The 20564-nt window shown below is 37.4% G+C and overlaps 1 protein-coding gene across 8 annotated transcripts in view; it reads right to left on the reverse strand.

Annotated features, from left to right (window-relative positions):
- The window catches only part of MCTP1 (multiple C2 and transmembrane domain containing 1), a 212687-nt gene that overhangs the window by 154558 nt on the left and 37565 nt on the right, over positions 1-20564 (reverse strand). For all 8 annotated transcript variants that reach the window (XR_011682564.1, XM_071448671.1, XM_071448670.1 and 5 more), the window contains exon 2: positions 3326-3440. Coding sequence is in view for 7 of the 8 variants with exons in the window: in XM_071448671.1 (XP_071304772.1) it covers positions 3326-3440 (115 nt within the window). In the remaining variant the exon portion in view is untranslated. The remainder of the gene's footprint in view (positions 1-3325; positions 3441-20564) is intronic.

The raw sequence follows: 20564 nt of genomic DNA on the forward strand, positions 1-20564 counted from the left end.
CAGTATTTGTTTTAGTTAACAGAACTATGTCCTATACTAGGGCTAGTATATTATATTAATGCAACAAAAATTAGATTATAAAGTTAAAATTTCTCCTGTAAAAATAGTAAATTATTATGTTGTGCCTTTGAAAAGGCACATACTCCACCGATGCCACCAGTGTAAGTCTTCAATGACTTTATTGTGTCCAAGCTTTTCTTTTCCATATAGACTCACTTCCTACAGCACTCACAATGAGAAAATTAACTCTAAAGTCTGTCCACCATGCCCTCAACATGCCTTCTGAAACAATCACCTACTCACCAGAGAGCACTGCACAAAGCCTCTTCAAACAACTGATTAACAATTGTGATCAGATAAACAACCCTGATGGGTATAATAAAATGTTAAATATGCCATATGAATGCCATATGCATAGGATGTGTATGTGGAAGTATCACAAGGACTGAACCACCTGTGAGAGGAGGAGTCTCAGGGTCGGTGGGCACAGAGACTTGCAGTCATCCAGGAGTGCATGTGAGACTAACTGACCGAAGATTATCTTAAAATAAACAGTAACTCCAGCTTCAGTCACAACTGCATCTTCATTAACAGCAGCAAATTGTAAGACAAGGCTTCTTTTTTTCTTTTAACTTTTAGGGCTTTTTAAGGGACCAGCAGATTTTAGAACTCTGCATTCGTACCCACTGGAAAATACATCCAAAAGAAATAGCTTTTCTTAAAACTGCAACATGCTCTTCTAAGCATAAATTAGAAGGGTTATGAGCAGCATTCTTTGCATTATTTCATCCAGCCACAAGATGTCAGTACTCTCTACCTGAAGTTAATGTCTCGTTGTTTCAAAAAACTACAACAGTGGAAAACGGTGGTCTCTTGTGTTACATTCATTCCCACCTGTAATTCCTGGGGCAGAATTTCAGTGGCACAAAAATGTTTTGTCTAGCACAACTGACTTGTTCCTTGGGTATTCAAGCAGTGATTTTGAAGTCAAGGATCATGTATTTAAATTAATCCTGTGTATGGACACTACGTTATGGTGTGCCCACTGCCCTGCTCCTTGGAACCACTCTACAACCTCAGGAATTCTCTTAGGTCTTGACTTCATGCAGACAGTTTGGCAATGAATCATCCCTTGACTGTACCAGGAACTTCTGCATGGTTAAGGTGGGAGTGGCATTGAGTTGGAAGACAAGAGAGGGAAAAATCAGTCTTTTGCTGACAGCCTTGGAACATCTAAAAGAGGAAAAATGGTTCAGGCTTGTGAGTTGGAAGGGTTGATTGAGAGTGCTGTAAACTAGGTTTGAAGGGAGAAGGGGATAAGGCCTCGCTCATTAAAGATGAGCCCAGCAGGGCTCACGCCAGTGTCAGGGTTGAAATTGATAACATAGCTAAAGCAGATGACCCCAGTAGGGATAACAAACAGAAGGAACTGGAGGTTATTCTGCAGTAGAAAAGCTGTGAGACAAGTCACCATTACAGAAACATGGTAGAATGACTTGTTTGACTGGAGTGCTGCTGTGGCTGTTTAGAAGCTCTTCAGAAGGGTCAGGCGAGGAAGAAGAGGTGATAGGGTGGCTCTGTGTATCACGGAGTGTTTCAGTGTATACAGCTCAAGGATAGTCATGGCTAAGTTTGAGTGCTCAAGATTCAGGGGTAGCCAACAAGGCAGACATCCTTGTGAGAGTCTCTTACAGACCACTCAACCATGATGAGGAGGTGGATGAAGCATTGTATAGGTGGCTGGCTGACATTTCCCAATTGCTAGTTCTTGCTCTTGTGGCAGATTTTAACTGGCTGGATGTCTGCTGGAAACTCAACACAGTAGAGAGGAGGCAGTCTAGGAGATTCTTGGAGTGTGTGGAATTTCCTGTCACAGCTGGCAAGGGAGCCTACCAGGGTTGAGATTCCACTAGATCTGCTCTTTGTGAGTAGAGAAGGGATTGGTGAGAGATGTGGTGATCAGAATGCCCATCTTGGGCATAGTGATAGGGTTTTTAATTCTTGGTGAAGTAAGGAACAAAACTCTGCCTTGGACTTCTGGAGGGTGGACTTCGGCCTGTTCTGGAATTGGTTCAGAGAGTCTGCTGGGAAATAAAGAGGTCCAGGAAGGCTGGACATAGTTTAAGAAGAAAATCTTATAGATACAGAAGTTAAATGTCCCTATGTGCTGAGAGATGAGCTGTCAGGGGAGCCCTGTCAACAGGAAACTTTTGCTGGAACCCAGGGGAAAAAAAAGGGGGTTTATGACCTTTGTAAGAAAGGGCAGGCAACTAAAAAAGAGTAAAAGGATGTCATTAGGTCATGTAAAGAGAAAATTAGAGAGAAAAAAGCTCAAACTCAATCTGTCCACTGCTGTGAAAGAAAATTAAAAGTGTTTTTATAAATATATTAACAACAAAAGGAGGGCCAAGTCAAACCTCCATCCTTTTTTGAATGCAGGGGGAAACACTGTTACCAAGGATGAGAAAAAGGCTGAGGTACTTAATGCTTTCTTTGCCTTAGTCTGTAACAGTAAGACCAGTAAGACCAATTATTCTCAGGGAAACTAGACCTTGAGCTGGTAGACAGGGGTGAGAATAAACATCCTGTAATGCAAGAGGAATTAGTGATTTGTGAAGCCATTTGGGCAGTCACAAGTCTATGGGACCGGATGGGATTTACCCAGGAGTACTGAGGGAGCTGGTGGAAGAGCTCACCAAGTTGCCCTCTGTCATTTATTTATCATCAGGTCCCAGATGACTGAGGATTAGCCAACATGCTGCCCATACATAGAAAGGGCTGGAAAGTGGATCCAGGGAACTACAGGCCTGTAGTTCCCTGACCTCAGTACCTTGGCAGGTCATGGAGCAGATTCTCTTGAGTGTGATCATACAGCACATACAGGGCAATCAAAGGATCTTAAACCCAGACAACAGTGGTTTAAGAAAGGCAGGTTCTGTTTGACCAACCTGATCTCGTTTCATGACCAAGTGACATGCCTGGTGGATGATGGAAAGGCTGTGAATGATGGAAAGGTTGTGTACCTGGTGGATGATGGAAAGGTTGTGTACCTGGATTTCAGCAAAGCCTTTGTTACTGTCTCCCACAGCATTCTTCAGGAGAATCTGGCAGCCCATGGTTTAGGCAGATGCCCTCCTCACTGGGAGGTTAAGAACTGTCTGGATGGCTGGGCTCAGAGCATGTGACTGCATGGTGTCACATCCAGCTGCTGTCCAGTCACTAGTTATGTTCCCCAGCACATTTTAATTTTAGTACCCACATATAAATTTACCCAATGAACATGCAACTTCCCAATTATTAAGGCAGTGTTCACCAGCTCACTTACCTCCACGGTCCCGTGCAGCTAGGTTCTGTCCTCTTCTCAGAGTAACATCCAACTGGTACATTCCAGGGTCCCCAGGTGGGAAATCTGCATTACTAGTTCCAAATGAATTTGTTCTCTGGGGAGGGAAACAAAAATGCAATAACTAACGTTACTAAAAGTTTCATTTCAAAAGGAATCTGCCCCTTGATGTTGGATAGGAGCTCAATATGAAAATTTCATCAGTATGACAATTACAAGATTCCTGTAAAAACACAACACAACAAAACAAAACAAAACAAAACAAAACAAAACACACAAACAAACAAAAAATACCAAAAACCCCCAAAACAACCAAAAAAACAAACTGGCTGAAAAATAATCCTTTGATACAAAGGGGTTGGATATTGATAGTCTTTAAGGTCCCGTCCAATCCAAATTACTTGATGGTAAGAATTACAGTTGCAATTACATTCATATCTAGTCCTGGCCCACTAAAGCAAAATAAGTAAGAAAAATACAAAGCTAGACCTTATAGTATTATTTGGACTAGTCATTACTAGTATCCTCAAATCCTCTGTTGATTCAATAGTTACAACATATGCATTGAATAAGCATACATAAATAAAGATTTTGTGCTCTACTGCAGTACTTTGCAAGCTATGTGGGTTTTTTCCACAGAGTTTTGGGGGAAGTTGAGGTAGGAAAATCACCATAAAGACACTAAATGCATCTGTAGTTCTGTATGCCAGGGCAAATATTCTTAGATTAGATATTTGTATAAAATGTGTCCTAAGAAAATACAATAAAGGAAGTCAGAATGCAAGAAACTCTCCAGCCCTCTGGAGTTCATGAACAATAAACACATTTCTGTCCAAAATACAAAGTAGAGTAATTATATTTCTAATTATACACAAACTTTTGCAAAAAAGTTTTTAACATATCTCTCTATGTAGGATCCAATTACAACACACACTTGGAACACCACTTTTAATTTTAAGACTGGAAAAAGTAAATCAATTATACATTCACAGTAGATACAAGGACTTAATATCTTTCACACTTTGAATACTGTATTTACATATGCTCATGGTAGGAGCTAAATCTTTTAAGAGTAGAGCTATTAATATTTTATTATGTGATTATGGGTCCTCTGCAAGAAAAAAAAATTGCATGATGGAAATATCTCAGAACATGTATCAAGTGCTATACCATCAACAAGAAACCAGTTTTATCTCTTTCTTCCTACTAAACCCTTTCTTCTTTTTAAAGTAATACTAAAGCTAAAGCATGAAAGAAGACACAAAATAAAGGCATTTCAATACCTGGTTTATTCTTGCTATTTCAGAGTCATAACTCCAAGCCCTAGCACATTAACTTTTGCTGCCACACATAAAATGCTAGCCAAAATGCACACTGGCACGCGCACTGGTTCCACAGCAGTGAAAGAGGGACAAAGAATGTCTGGCAGCCAAGAAAAAACAAACAGAAGAGTTTCCAACAAGTTGCTCTTCTTTCCATCTGTCTCCATATCCTGATTTTGGAGCAAGAGTTTGCTGACATTTATTGATTTAAATCTAATATAAAATTTTACTTCTGCAGCACCACTTGCAGAGCCTAAGACAGTACAGCAAAAGTACAGCAAAAAAGAAAATAAAACCAAGTTCTCCATTTCTCCACTAAGATTACAAACTTATTTTTCAAGAAAGAAACCACAGCTTCCTTGCCAGTTCTGCTACATTGCTCTCTCCGCCTTTCTCCCATGTCATTATCCTCCCTTGTTTTATCACAAATTAAAAACTCTCTTATGTTCTCTTCTCTGAAAAGCAACTACTGCAATCATGCCAAATCCTTCTGGGTTTATCAGTTGTTTCTTACAAACACAATGGGTCACCTACAAACAATGAATTGCCAGCACAGGGATTTAGACTCTAAGTTTTTCAAGGACTGAAGGAAGTAATTTTCTTACTTTTACACTTCTTTTCATCCAAGGAATATATTGCCCCAACCTGTTTCTATGGGGTTGTGTAACAGTTTTTTTAATGAAACCATTTAACCATTTACAGCAATTCGACTTCCAGAAGAAATTAATATGGTTACTCCTTTTACCAAGAAGTAGACAAACCAGTCAGTGCGCAAGTACCCACCAACATCTCTTAGGATCGTACATATGTGCAAAAATGTAACCCCCCTAAAGGAATAGGACACTGAAATCAGAACTTCTGTTGGAAATCACTCACAGTGCACTCAAACACTTCATATGGGCCAAAGTAACCCATCCTTGACCAATACCAAATGGAATAGGATGTTATTGGATATGTGGGAATAAAACTCATAAAGTGTTGCCCCTAGGCTGGAAAGGCATTTGTACTTTCAAAGCCTTGGTCCCTAACATAACAATAATTGATAAAGACCAGGTGCCCTCAGGACTATGGATAAGAAGCTATTTGGAGTGTATAAAATGCACCTTAAATGCTGTAACTGAGCGACCAAGAGCAGAGCACTCAAGCTACTGCTGTGACAACATTTTACAGCTTTGTATGGAGGTTTTTAGCCTGGCTAGGAGTAAGTGAATTAGAGAAGACAATAATGGATTAAGACAATTTTCTCTATATAAAAAAATATATCTATAAAATATAAAAAAATATATAAAATATATAGAGAAAATCATACAATAGATGTCATTACTGCATTGTCACATGTCACTTTACAAAAACAAATGGGACTAGATTTTCTCTTGGCATCACAAGAAGAATGCACTGTCATTAACATATATTGATCAAAATGGTAGAGTGTCTACAGATGTCCAGGAAATCTGGAAACAAACACAAATTTGACAATGCACAGCTCAAGATGACACTTCCTGGGGATCTGAAGAAATCTGGATCAAACCTTCTTCATGGTTACCCAGCTGGACTTTAATACATGTTGTAATTGTCACCATAATAATTGCTCTGTGTGTTTTAGTTTGCATTGTGATTCAGCTGTTGTAATGCCATACACATAAAATGAAATAGAGATATTAGACCAGCTCCCTTAAGGAATTTATTCTCCAGAGAAGAGGAGACTTGATAATAACAGTGGAACAGAACAGCATTTTACTCTCATTAAGGACAGTCAAACAGAACAGCATAACATTGGAGAAATAGATAAAGGATGTAACTTAGGCAAACAGGAGTTGTGCAAAATGTAAGCAGGATGCCAGCTCAGCTCTGCAAGGTTGACAAAGCAGAAGTTATACAAACCAACAACACTGTGCTAACTCAAAAGCTGGGGTTGAGGAAAAGCCACTTAAAAAGGACACAGGACATTAAAGACCACCAAAAAAGACCTGAGAAGGACCACATAAGGACTTTGACAAGGGGTGTGGTTTGTAAAATACAGTAATACATATACATTAGGTAATCAGGGATATGTGATTAATATGTAATCATTGTTTATGCTAAAAGCTCTGTTTACCTGACATTCAAGGCACTTGATTGCAGGAAGGATCCTCTGAGTGACCAGCAAAATGCTGGTCACTCAGAGGATGAATGCCTGATTTCTAATACTCAAAACTGTGTTAGAAGAACTTATGTTTCTATCTGGCCAATTTTGGTACCAAGAATGAGCCACTTTACCCAGGCCAAAAACTGGAATAAGTTGCCCAGGGAGTGTCTCTGAAGACACCTGAAAACTGCTCTGACATTGTCCCGAGCAATCTTGCTCAGAACAAGAGGTTTGATTGATCTGTCTCCAGAGGTCCCTGCAAACCTCATCCATCTTGTGATTTTTTATTGATTTGAAATGCCATAGTAAATAAAGTATATGCTGGCCTTAGCTACCTTTCCTCGATGCATTGTTTTGCCTTCCACTTCTAGTTGCCCTCATATGGCAGTGCTGCAGTTGGCATTTAGAACTACCATCCTCTCCAACCCTTAAGAGAAGAGTATGTCCAAGACACCAAGATGCACATAAATATTAAATTTTTCAAAATAAGCTTATATATGTGCTTTGCATTTATGCTGCAGTGCTCATAAAAGTTGTTACCATTCCCTGGACATTTCAGTCTTTCTCTGTGAAGCAACCCATTACTTTCAAAGGCACATCAAGCCATACTGTGTATGACTCAACAAACATGAAGCCTCTTTCTACATGTGCTTGTAGAAAGCAAGTTGCCCACACTCTCAAAAATCCCAAATACGATCTTTTTCAAAAATGAAAAAAAGCATAATAAATTTAAGTCATCATGAAACAAATTAGGTCTGACTTTCAGAAGAATTATTGCAGAATTACTCAGTTTCCAAGACAAGGGAAGACTGAGCAGTTCTGCACCATTTTCGTTTTAAGATTACTGGAACTTACATGGCTTGTCTGAGTACATTTTTTCAAGTACACATGCACTCGCACGCACAAATACATGATGCATGCACAAAGTAAAAGGGGAAATAGAAGCAGGGTCTAAGGAGATTAAAATAAAAAACTGAAAATACAAAAATTACATATTTCTTTCCTGCCAAAATCAGACCCTAAATTTCCAAAATTATTGAATTGCTAAGCATTAAAATCATTCCCGCATTTCCTTTTAATTATTTTTCCCAAAGACTAGGTCTCAGACAGATGCAGTACTATTCCAATTTCTGGCAGCTAGCATTTCTGTCACCTCTAGAAAAATTTGCACTATCACACAAAAAAATTCTCTCACTTGCCTGAAGAGTGCAGAATTACACAGCAAGTGATGTCAAACACGGTAGATGAAAGATAATTCAATTAAGAATCAGAGAGAGGTGTCACATTCAAATCAAAGATGTAAACAATTAGCGGTCTCCATTTCAAAATAAGAAAAATACTTGAAGTCAACATAAATGCCATATATGACATTCACTTGAATAATCTCCAATCATTGTATTTAAACTTAAATCATCCATGTTTTCACTACAGAAAACAATACTAATATATTCCTACCTCAATTTTCCATATTAATAATCCAAATTATTTATATAAATACATATAAACACATTTTAAATAACATGGGTTATCCAGAATTAGTTTTTTATTTAAATTATATGACAAAGTTATCTTTTACATTGGAATTATATCAGAATTTGAATTATATTGAATTAGTTTTAAAGTAAATATAGCAATAGTATTACAATCAGTAAAACAACACTAAACTGCTTCTAAGATGAACTTCCCTAGTGTCTCATGAAAACATCTGCAAATCTGTTAGCTTTCTGAGCTGGCAACTGCTCAGCACTACTGCTCTGTGTACTTTTGTGGCTTCATATACCAGATACTGCCCATACACATCACATTTAATCCCTCTAGGCATCATTTTTGACCGTGGAAGCAGCATAGTAATTCCCCCTTACTTTGCAGATGAAAGGCAGAGCACTCAAGTTATTGCTGTGAGGGGGTTCACAAAACTAGGACATTTGCTATCTCCCTGACTGCAGCTTTGGAAAACAATTAATGCATTTTTAAGTATCACATACATTGCTGTTCTCATTTAAAAGCATTTTCAAAGAGCCTCACTATTTTCCATAGAGAAAAAGCAAAGGTGTTTGTTTGGAGAATAAAGACTTTTGACTGATACCTCCTTAACTCCACATCATCCAGTCACTTCCAGGCATAATTCTCCTAGGCCCTCATGCTGAGAACCTGTCCCAAAGCCATTCATTACTTCTCTTCCATGATAGAAAAAGGGCAAAGCAAATGAGTATGGACTGAGAAACACCATCCAGAGTGATGCTGATGGATGCCTGGATAAAGATGTAATATACCAAGAACTCCACACTAAAGCATACATACAATGTTGACACTGCCCACAACAGTGAGTCTTTTGATTTCCTTTTCTTTAATTTTCATAATGTGCCTGTCTCCTTAGTTTCTAAAGACAAATGATGATGTATTGTTACACTAAAAAAAGTTTTGTAAATTTGGTTATTTCGAAACCCTCCTACTATAGATAAGGGATCGGTTATTTGAAAGGTAAACCACATCTCACAGCACTTCATTATGAGAAATTAAACAGCACATGAACGTGTAACATTGAGTAAGTGTGCTTAAAATGTGCATTTTCTGCCAAAGTTCACAAAATAAAAACTCTTTCTGCAGAATCCATGTGCACATTTCAGGTAGATTACTTCACTTTTGAAACAATCACCTGAAAAAGTTCATTACTTATACCAAGAAATAACAAACTGTGGTTAAATATACCTCAGTCTATCCATTTGAGTAAAGCATTGCATGTTCGCCTGAAATACTGGAGCAATTTATTTCAGTTATTCCACTTACAGACCTGAGGTGTTATTTTTCTTCAGAAAACTACGCTCATGAGTAGCATCCAGTTTCCCAGAGTTTGCTGCACCATTCAAATGAAAAATACCCAGCTACAAGAGTTTTGTATGCTACTTCCTGATTTAACACTATAAAATAATAAGGAATTAATGAGATAAGTCTTGTTAGCATTGGTATGATAAGGGGAAAATAAGTTTTTGTTGATGAAAAGAAAGCAATTTTAACACCGCAATGTTTGATTAGAAGGATACAAGCATACTACATTAAATATTAAAAATATATGTGCAGTATTTCTTTTAACTCAAGAACTCTGTTAAATGGGATATCTTTTTTTTATAATTTCACAGAATGCAGAGAGTATCACTGCTAGTGAACTACTCTGCTCATCACAGGCAAATTTATCAGCAGCAGGGCTGTTCTCTGCGCAACAGAGCAATTTTTCAGGCTACAGGTAGAAAATGCCACCAGACTAGTCCTCCTTCCTTCCTTCATTTCATTGCCAAGAGACAGACTGGCAAGAAAAACCATTAGTGACAACAGTTAACCAGAAATATTAGCACCAAAACTATGACACATCTTTGAAATAATTGAGGTGAGTTAACTTACTAAAATTTCCCTATACCTTGATCAATGCCTCTGGTTCTTCTCAGCCTAATGACAGCATACTTAATTCTCTTACAAATAGTTTTAATGCAACAAACTGACCTTGGTTGTTCACTAAATGTGACTGGTTTTGATACTGGTCTGTTTACTATGTGGTTTAGACTGTATTGTGTTTAAGAATCCACCATTAATTTCAATACAGTGCTTTAAACTTTGAGGAGAACTGGTATGTAGTATTTAATAAATTAGTAACTTTTGTCAACTTGAAATGTCAACTTACGTGTAATTTTTTAGGTTTTTTTTTTAATCTAGCAAAAATAGCATTTTTGGCGACTCAATACCGGAGGAACAATTTCAAAACATAATAAACTGAAATTGCCCTGTCCTATTTTTAATTCTATACATTTTTTCCTGTGACCAGTATAGATGTACTAAACTGTGAAGAGTCATCCTGGAATCACATCTGACATTTGCTGCACTATGAGAAAGTGAAGCTAACAGCAATTGTATGCCTCCGCTGCTTGCAGAAAGCAAGCAGATAAATAGAACCTATAGGAAAAGCTTATTCTGCTTTCATTCTGCTTGCATTTCACAGCAAATTTCTGCTTTCATTCAGATGGAAATGTAGATCCTATCGTTTCCACCAGACATAATCTTTTCACAGCTTCATGTAACTTAATGTGTAAGCAGTTTACAAAGGAGACAAGGGGGTAACACAACAGCACATTCCTCCTGAAGACAAAATTAATTTTTGCTCAAACTCAAAAATATGTATCCTACACCAAAATTCACATTGCAAGCATATGCACTCTAAAAAGTCACCACGTCCCAGGTTACTCAAAATGAAAGCATCTTTTTCATCATGAAAAGAGCACCTGTTCCTTTAAAGTACTGCTGAATTATGCAAATACAAAATGCATTTTGATACATTTAAAACTTTAGTCTAAACAGGGCAGTGATAAAAGTTAATGGAGTGCTACTTATTTCTTATCTTTTTAAGATTACGTTTACTTACCCTCAATTAGGAATTTAGTTTCATTGCTCACGCACAGTGGAAGATGATAGAGTATTTATTCTCAACTCCTGGAATTATTCCTCCAGCCCTTCCTGGATGACATACATTTAAACCCATTCTAGAGCTTCATTACAAAATCAGTTCCATTCATATCTGTGAGACAACCAAATAGATCTTTCAGTGATTTTGGTTGCACTGCTACCCGGCTGTATAAACCAGGCAATCTGCTCAGTATGCCTACAGCCAATGCAATACCACGCAAAAACCCCTAGCCAGCCATGAACACCCTGGCTCCAAAATCAGGAGTTCAGAACTCAGCACAGATTAACAACTAATGCTAACACACATACAAAAGCCCCTCAGGCCTAAAAATGTAATTTTTGATGATCTCTAGAACTCTACAGTGACATGTAAATGGGAGGAGTCAACTCAGGACAATACTTGCATTTTTTTTACATTCCCATGAAGACATTCTTGGGACTCTCAGTCATCACGCAAACTTGGTTAATAACTCTTTTCACATCTTTACACAAATGGGATAAGGCAACCTCATAATGTGAAAGATCTGGCAACATTTCTGGCAGAATGCCATTTTCTTGGGGATTTTTGTTCCTGCCCTCTGGCTTGGAATACTTAAAAACCACTATTTTTCCTGTCATTTCCTTTGGGCAGATCTCCTCTGTGTATTTCTTCTCCCTACTCTAATATGTCTCATGTCATAAAAATTCTTGACAGAAGAAGTCTATTTTGATAACAGCATGGCAGACATGCTACTGCAGCTCTTTAAATTTACTTCAGCCATTCTATGGAAATTACAGCTTTCTTCCTGTAATTGAAGAGCTAACTTTTTTTAGGTGGAATTGACAGTCAGACCCCTAGGTTTTCCTCTGGCAGCACAAGTCACAGGATTTTGCCCTGAAGACCTGAAAAAGTCAGTCTGCCCTTTAGTAGCACAAGTGGAAACCACAGCTAACATGCAACAACACAAACTCAGATTAAGTGCTTACTCTTTCCATAATGAGAACATATTTTATTTGAAATCTCTGTCTCTCTTCCTGTCACCTACAACGTATATCTCTTAGCTCAGCTGAGTAAAATACCTAGAGATAACACAGTAAAGAGCCATTGAAATGTTTATGGAAATGGTATTCCTGGTAAAGAATAAAGCCTAATACAAGCACTATATAGAATTTATGATATATTGATTTTATTATATGGCCCCAAATGAGATTTTATCTTACCAGAAATTCTAGTTCTATAAACACAGTCTTGAACACCATTGATTCTCATTTTTAAAACTCACAATTTTGAAATGTATCAATAAATGCTTTGTAACCCTACTGCAACTCCCAGTACCTGATGCATGAAGATGGGGTTCAAGTCGGTGCAGAAAATCACAGGATGCAAACCTGTGTAAATGTACACTTCTGACAATTTCTTCTTCCTAACCATAAGTCCTTATTAACTAAGGACCCATTAAAGATACCACAGAAGAGAATTTTGTACAAGGCCTTACATTTTACTTGAAAAACAATCAAGGATTCTGAAATAAGTATGTATGTGAGAGACTATCCACTCACAGTTACATACTTAGGTACTAAGGGAGCTACTGTTAAGGAACACATCTGGTGTAGGTAGCTCAGGTTGTAAGCTGCAGACAAAGATGCAGGTTGAGCTCCAGACAGGAGTCCAGAGAGACAAGAAGCCATGAACTGCCAACCTTCTGCATAACAACCACTGGCGGTCAGGTGAATGGACACAGATACACAGCAGGAGCTGAAAACTCACAAGGCACCTGGACTGTGAATGTGAAAAAGCCTAGAGATTCCTTTGTTCACACTCCTCCACGAGGCAACTACTCGAGCCGATTCTGTGTTACTGTCAATATATGGCTTTACAGAACCAGAGATATGAACATCTCCTATGGGAAACCCGTGGTCAAACCAACAAGGAAACCTGCTGTGACTGCATGTGAGTGGAGTGTATGGGGGGAGCCAAGCTCCAGTTGGCTCACCAGAATAGCCTGTTGTGAAGGGGCCTCAGTCCCAGCAGCTGAAATCTCCAACACTGGCTGTGTGACTGGCAGAGACTGACTTGTGAATGGTCAGAGTGGGAAGTTTTCTTACTGGCTGTCATCTTACTAAGTGCAAGTGGACTTTAACAAAAAGCTCTGTGAAGAACAGAGCTATCTTGGTTTACATTTGCAGTGCCAATGCAATGTAATTGCTGAAGACACGAATTTGGTGTAAGCAGATTCCTGAGAAGTGAGACTGGTTCTCAACTCTTGTTTTAACCACTAAAAACACATAATTTACTACCTTCACAGGCACAACATGCAGTTTCTGTGTTTGTGCAGGTCTCTTATCCACTAATTAAAAATACTATTAACAAATATAATGGCTGAGAGTACATTTCAGATGACAGCTAAAAGTGTTATGACAGATATTTGCCTAAAACAGAATCCTAAATTAAGAGAGAAGTAAGAAGGCCCAGAGAGTGACAAAACAGGTGACACTTCTCCTACATAAAATGCCACACTGAAAAAAGAGAAGTCTAGGCTAAACTAAAATAGCCAGAACTAATACTAAAGCAACTAAAAGTATAGGAGTTTGAGTAGGTTTATAGAATTGCATACATCCTCTGGTAGAACACAACATGTTCACCACAGATACTGTTTGTAAACTTTAACCAGTTCTGGAAACACAGCTGTTTCAACAAACACCTCAGACAGCAGAAATATCTTATTCACCTAAGGTGCACCTTCATGTCCCTTGACTTTATAAAGAGGGTTAAACTTTGAGCCTTATTCTAAAGCTGTCTTCTTCAATACATTAAGGACATGATCACCATGAAAACATTTCAGTTAACCTTCATGACTCACCTTTCATACCCACAATAAAGAGGAATGAAAGCAGGGGCACAGACACTAAACAAAAAGGGACAAAAAATTGTTAGAAGTAATACAAAATTCATAAAGATAGTTCCTCTAAATCAATCTGATACCAGATCTTCATCTTTGTATTAAAGTGCAACATTCTGTGTAATTTTGAGTGCAATTTTGACGATGGAAGGCTATTATAGATAGCACTGTATCGCACAGAGGTAAGAAGGAGACAGGTGATGCTATTCCTTTGGAGGCAGTAATTTATCTCTTTGGAAGGAAGTGCAAGAAGTGCCCACTTCAGACACAGCATGGGTTTGTAAATTCTAAGGACACTGTTGCTGTCGAGGCGGTCATGACATAAAGCAGAGACCACAAGCAGTCTCAGTTGGCAGCACTTTATTATTGAACATGGCTGACTTTTGTACACTTTCCAATTGTTTATGCTTCTTCTATCTTTACTATTGGCCACAATAAATCAACATAATACTATTGGTGAGAAGTAATAGTGACTTAACTAACTTTCTAAAAATGCTTCATCCAGCTGCAAAGTTCTTTTATCTTTCTTCTCTCAGTCTCCTTGGTTACAGCCTTGGAGAGAGCTCCTTATCAGCTTCTTCTTACTTCTCAGCTTCTTCTCGCTCCTTTGGCTAACAGGCCTGCTGTTAGCCCCTTCCACAGGACACCTGTCTGACATTCAGCTCTTCTGGCTGTGGAGATGCAGGATGTTAAGTTTCTTGTGAGGAAGATATTGACAATGACATGCTAATATTAACAAACAGGTTAATATGAATTATTAAATGTCTTGCTACAGTCACCTGTGTTATACAGAGTGCAAAAATGTGCCACAAAGGATGGGTTTTTATGATATCAGGCAGGTACTTCTTGAATTCGATGTAAACATTCTCAGGAGTCTTTAAGTGCTAAAGTAATTTTTGAAATCTATGTGTGCTGTTTTAACTGTTTTAAAAACTAATTTAATTGGTTTTAAAAGCACCAGAATCAGAATTGTTAATCTTTCACCTATCACATTTCAAGTTTTAGGGACAATGGGAACAATGTATGTGCAAAAATATAAAACTAATCCACCATTAAAATCTATTTTCTATACAAAGTCTTACTCCTGGAGAAGGGAATGGGCATTTTCTCATTTTAGTAGCTTGAATAATATTTATTTTTAAAGAATTTCTCTATGATTCTCTGTGGTTTTTCCATTTATTTGTTTATTTTTCGTTTGGGTGTAGGGGGTTTTGTGTGTTTGTTGTTTGGAGGGGTTTTTGTTGTCGTTATTTTGGTGTGGGAGGCTTCTGGGGGGAGGAAGGTGGAAGGGTATTAATTTCCATAATGGTTTCTTTAAAATAGTCCGACCGCAGAATTTATTCTGAGCTCTGAAGAAAGACTGGACCCAAGAGGTTTCAATAACTGAACAGGCTAAAGAAAGCTTTGATTTGCTACTATAGCCATTTCCCAGTCTGGGAACCTGAAGAGGAGCTCCTTTTTCCATTAATGAAAAATACATTTATGAAGAAGATTTCCCCAAGCTTCTTCACAAATCTGTGCTTGATTTAGGACATCTTTATAAATACAGATATTGATGGCAGACTTCAGCAAATATCAACTATATAAAATAGTTGCTTCAGTGTTTTTCAAAGTGCAGTAATTGCAAGGCACAGCATGCTTTCTTTCACTGGAACACCACAGACTTTCCAGGAAGAGAAGAGAGATTGCAAATCCTCTTCATATCCTATGGTGATAAAAGCACCTTGGAAAAGGGTAATTTTAATGTGCCACATTTCAGGAGCACATTTCAACTTGTTCTTTTAGGTATGAAGGCACATAATTTGTACAAATAAAGAAAGAAGACAAAACTCGGAAAGAAGACAGTTTTTTGCTTAAATGCACTAGTAATAATTTTTAAGAAGTCTTTTAAACATGTAATTGCAAGTATTTGCATTTTTCTTGATGAGATCTTAGGTTTTATTTAGAAAGAAAACTTTCCTCCCTAGTCTTCATCTTTCTTCATCCTCTAATTAGTCAACTAATTTCACAAAAAAGACATAGAATATATCAAAGGGCCAGCACAGGTAGTTTGTTTTGTGGTCATGCCGCACGCTTAAATTTGCACTTGCAAATAGAAGATTTTGCTCAAGAAATAGATCAAACACAAAAACAAGCAGAATTCTTGCCACAATTAGCAGTTATTACTGGACAAAATAAGACTTTGGTTACCTACAACACATAGGAATTTCCTTTGGCACTAAGGTGAATTTAGACCTTGCACAATAAAGTGCATTGCAGCCTGATGAGGGGTCCTCCAAATCCTCCAGATCTGCCATCTACCCTGGAGCGAACCTCCTCTCAGTTCCTACTACTGCTGTTCTTTGAGGTAAAGATAAAAGCACAGACCTTCTTACTTGCTCTGAAGACTGTGTTCTGCCTCTGCAACACAAACCCAACACACCCGACAGTGTCAGAACTCACTGAGCCTTTGGCTTTCACAGAATTATTTGAAAAGTGCAGCATGTGGCTGCAATGACAGCAACTGCCTTTCATAACACCATCACTAACAAAGAGGGACACCTTGGCTCATCCACAGTGTCTGCACAAGGGACTCCAGTCCCACAGTTCTACCCCACAGATCCTGCCCCGAGGACCACCAGCACCAGCTGACACTGCTAAGAAATGAAAACTGACACTGCTAAGAAATGTGAGAGAATAGCAGGTTTTTTTACTCAAAGAACCCAGAACTAGAAACCATCAGGTGCCAGAAACACTTCATAGAATTGTGATTTCTTTAACCAAATTCACTAATGCATGCTGTGGACATATTTTATATTAAAAATAAATAAATAAAAATTGGAATGTGCTTCTTAAGTTATGATTTTGTTTATTCTTTTGGTAAATAAATCTTACATGAAACATATACTGGAACTACCAATATTTCATATAAGCTATACCAACTCACAGTAACAGTCAGTTACTAATGCTCCACTAATGTTAATTTGACCAAACCCATAGCAGTACTACCATTTCTCTACTCCAAAAGGCATAAAAGGGGCATATTTGATTTCCTATAATTTTTTTCTTACTTAAAAATTAAAATTATTTTCCCCTTCCTCTTTCTATTCACATAAAGTAATTTCTTTGGAGAGTTATTCCCAATGTATGAAGAAAAAACCCAAGAAAAGTTGAAGTGAAACTTAAATTCTTGTTTTACCTAAAGCATATACTGACCAGCCATACAAAAAATCACCTGTCTTAGTATGACCAATAGCTGTTGAAATACGCAAGGAAAAGCACACAGTAAGAGTCCTGGCAGTCGAAACCAATATATGCACTTTGCAGTCAATATAAGCAGCACCTTGTAAAACAGAGGCAACAGTTGTCTAAATGCTTTCCAAAGAATACACAATTCTAGACATGTAGATACAGCCATTAGAGATACTAAAAAGAAAAATCAAGGAGGAGAGATTTTATCTATATTCCAAATAACATTGAAATTTTCTTAGATGGGAAAGCTGGGTTTATTTCAAAGTTGTGGTGATGGCAAGGAAAGAGATAAAAATGTTTTGATGGACAGATGACAACAACAATAAGCAGCCTTAATGACTTCATTAGGGTAAAATGAAGTGGACAGTTTGGCATAGGTCTACATTTGCTCCTGTTATGCTTTCAACATCCTTTCACTAATTGCTGCTCCACCTCAAGCCTTTCAGGCTGTCACTCACAAGGCTTACATTTTATAGCATAAAACTGGGCTAAAGAAGAATAAAAGGTAACTTATAGCATCCATTATCACTCAGCTTGACAAAAAAACCCCTATGGTTTTTTGTATTTGCAAAAAGCCTATGCATACTTGACTGAATTTAGAAAATGACAGTATAAATGTAGAATGGAATACCATTCTACAAAAGTTTGTGCTACTTTTTGGGTTTGTTTGTGTTTGTTTTTTTTTTTTTTTTTTTACTCAGAACATTTTCTGGACATCCAGAAATCAGTGCTTTTTCATAGTAGCAAATCAAAATTTTGCACTATCCATTAAAAATTTTAATACACGTGGCAGTAATTTGTTCATCACTTTCTGTAGTTTTCATTAAAGCGGTAAGACTTTTATAGCCTAAGTGACTAAGCAGAGAAAGACTACATATATAACATGCTTCAGAAGCACAGTTTAAGAGATGCATCTATTTCCAGTGACAGTCAACCAATAAATTGGTTTGCATCACCTCCTGACCTCAAGTTCAGTTCTCAAAGGCGAACAAATCTCACAGAACCAATCTGAATTGTCTGTATTAAGGCTACTTATAGTACTGGAGAGGAATGGCAGGAAAGGTACAGCCAAAATCCAGAAAACTCACAGGAAACTGTTACAAGAAACAGGAGTCTTAGATTGCAGCGCTAACAGGCAAGACACCCATTGGTTTCCCAAATGTTACTCAACAAACTGCTTTTGTTTTCTATTCTTTCATCTGGACTACAATTAATGATCAATAGGAGCTGTTAACAGGTAACATTTTAGTTTGATCTTGTAACTCACAACATGAAGACTCACTTTAAAAAGGTAGGCTGGAGTCTATGGGATCTATCAGCCAAGGATTGAATTTCGACTTCATCTTCAAATATAAATACAGAAATAGTACCATGCAGAGAAAAACAAAAGCATAGAGTAATTCTTTGCAAGGATTACCTACAGTACTACTATTTCGACACCTTCATTTTGTAACACGTTGTTAAAATTTCTTATTTCAAATAAATGCATGTGCACTCACACAGTTCCATGTAGTGCAACACATTTCCAGAAAAGCTGATATATTTTTCTTGCTTCGTATTAATATGTACATTCTAAACCATGCTAGCTTTTGCCTTGATATTAATATGTGTCACAATACCCCATCTGCAGTAATTTCATTTGGATTTTTAAAAAATTCCAACATTTCTAGGAAAGGGAAGAAGTCCATTTGGACAATCACTGTCCCTTAGATTTACAGTAACAGAAGCATAACACTTGCAGATGGAAAGTACACACAGTGGACAAATAAAGTACACTGAATTACTCCACTATTTTATTTTGTATGGATGAAAGCAGCTAACATACAAATAAGCATAAACTGGCTTCCTAGAATATTGAGGTTATGGGGAATCTTAGTCCAGTGCAGATATTTTGCATCTCCTTTAAAAAAATGCCCAGCTCAGCAGAAAGTTCCATAACCAGGTGCCTCAGTCTACATGTGGAGAAAATTAGTCTACTTGACTAAATCTCATATGGAATGATAGACCATAGCCTAGGTTTCATTCTGCAGAGTGCATTTCATTCTGCAGAGTACTGAGCAACAGAAGTTATCTCAGCAGTTAGAAGTGAACATCCTCCATTGCTATTATGCATTAGTGAAATCTTAATTTATTCCATGGCAGTGACCTCCTCTTAGAAAATAAAAGTCATAAAGCTATCACTGAGATGACAGTTATTTTAGAGTACCAAAAAGAATTTCAGATGTCGGCAAGAAAATATGCCATATATTACATCTATCTAAACTTTTGTGATACTTTCCATACTAACAATAAAATGTGCTACAGAATTTGGAAAATATTGTAAGCATTTTTACCTTTCACATTCTCAATGCTTATTTATATTCCCTCCTTTAAAAGTCTAACCTTTTTTTCCTCTATGTATTAGGAAATAGAGAATAACTTCTCTGAAAATGAACATCTGAAATGAAAAATAAAGAAATAAGATATACCAGAGGAGGACTGCCTTCTAATAGGCCTCAGAAATCTCATGCCTAAATTAAAATTGTATCTATAAAAAGTGATGTGAATCACTGAAATGCTATTTCCATGTAGCTTAAATCATCCACATTTTTCGTCAGTCAAACAATACTCAAATATAATGATTTTTAAAGAAAAAGGATGCAGAATGGCTGTTTAACTTTTTAAGTTGCTATTCAGGGGTCTTTTCTTCACCTGCAGTTGAAGTTAAGAATGAAACATGTGAATGTCAAAAGCATGTAAGCTCACATCAAGATTCTGGAAATCACTTTACTAGAACAAGAACATGCAAATAAAACCATAAACCTGTACACCAAAAATTTATTACAGTAGCCTAAAAAATCTGAGAAAAACTGAAGTGTAAATTTAACTTATGCACAGAAATTTTTCAGTGCATATATACATATACACATACTTAGCTGATACTATATTCATTAAGTAAGTACCATACAGTTGTTGACCTCGGTGCCCAATAAATCAACAGCTCTATCACTGCATTAGGTTGGTTAATTTCTTTCATTTCATCTTGCCTAAGAGAAGAAGAATCATCCGGAAGCTACACCCCAGCATGTTCCATTTTTATCATCAAATTATAGAACTCCACACAATGGGGAGACTGTATTTCTGTGCCTTGTTTTGTCTCCCTCTCAATATTAATTTAGTAGTCGTTCATGTTAAATCATTCACTTCTGTAAACTCTCAGCTCTATAATATCACCT

The sequence above is a fragment of the Agelaius tricolor genome, unplaced genomic scaffold (genome assembly GCF_023055355.1).
Source record: "Agelaius tricolor isolate 1412-34295 unplaced genomic scaffold, bAgeTri1.0.p SCAF_27, whole genome shotgun sequence".
NCBI lineage: Eukaryota > Metazoa > Chordata > Aves > Passeriformes > Icteridae > Agelaius > Agelaius tricolor.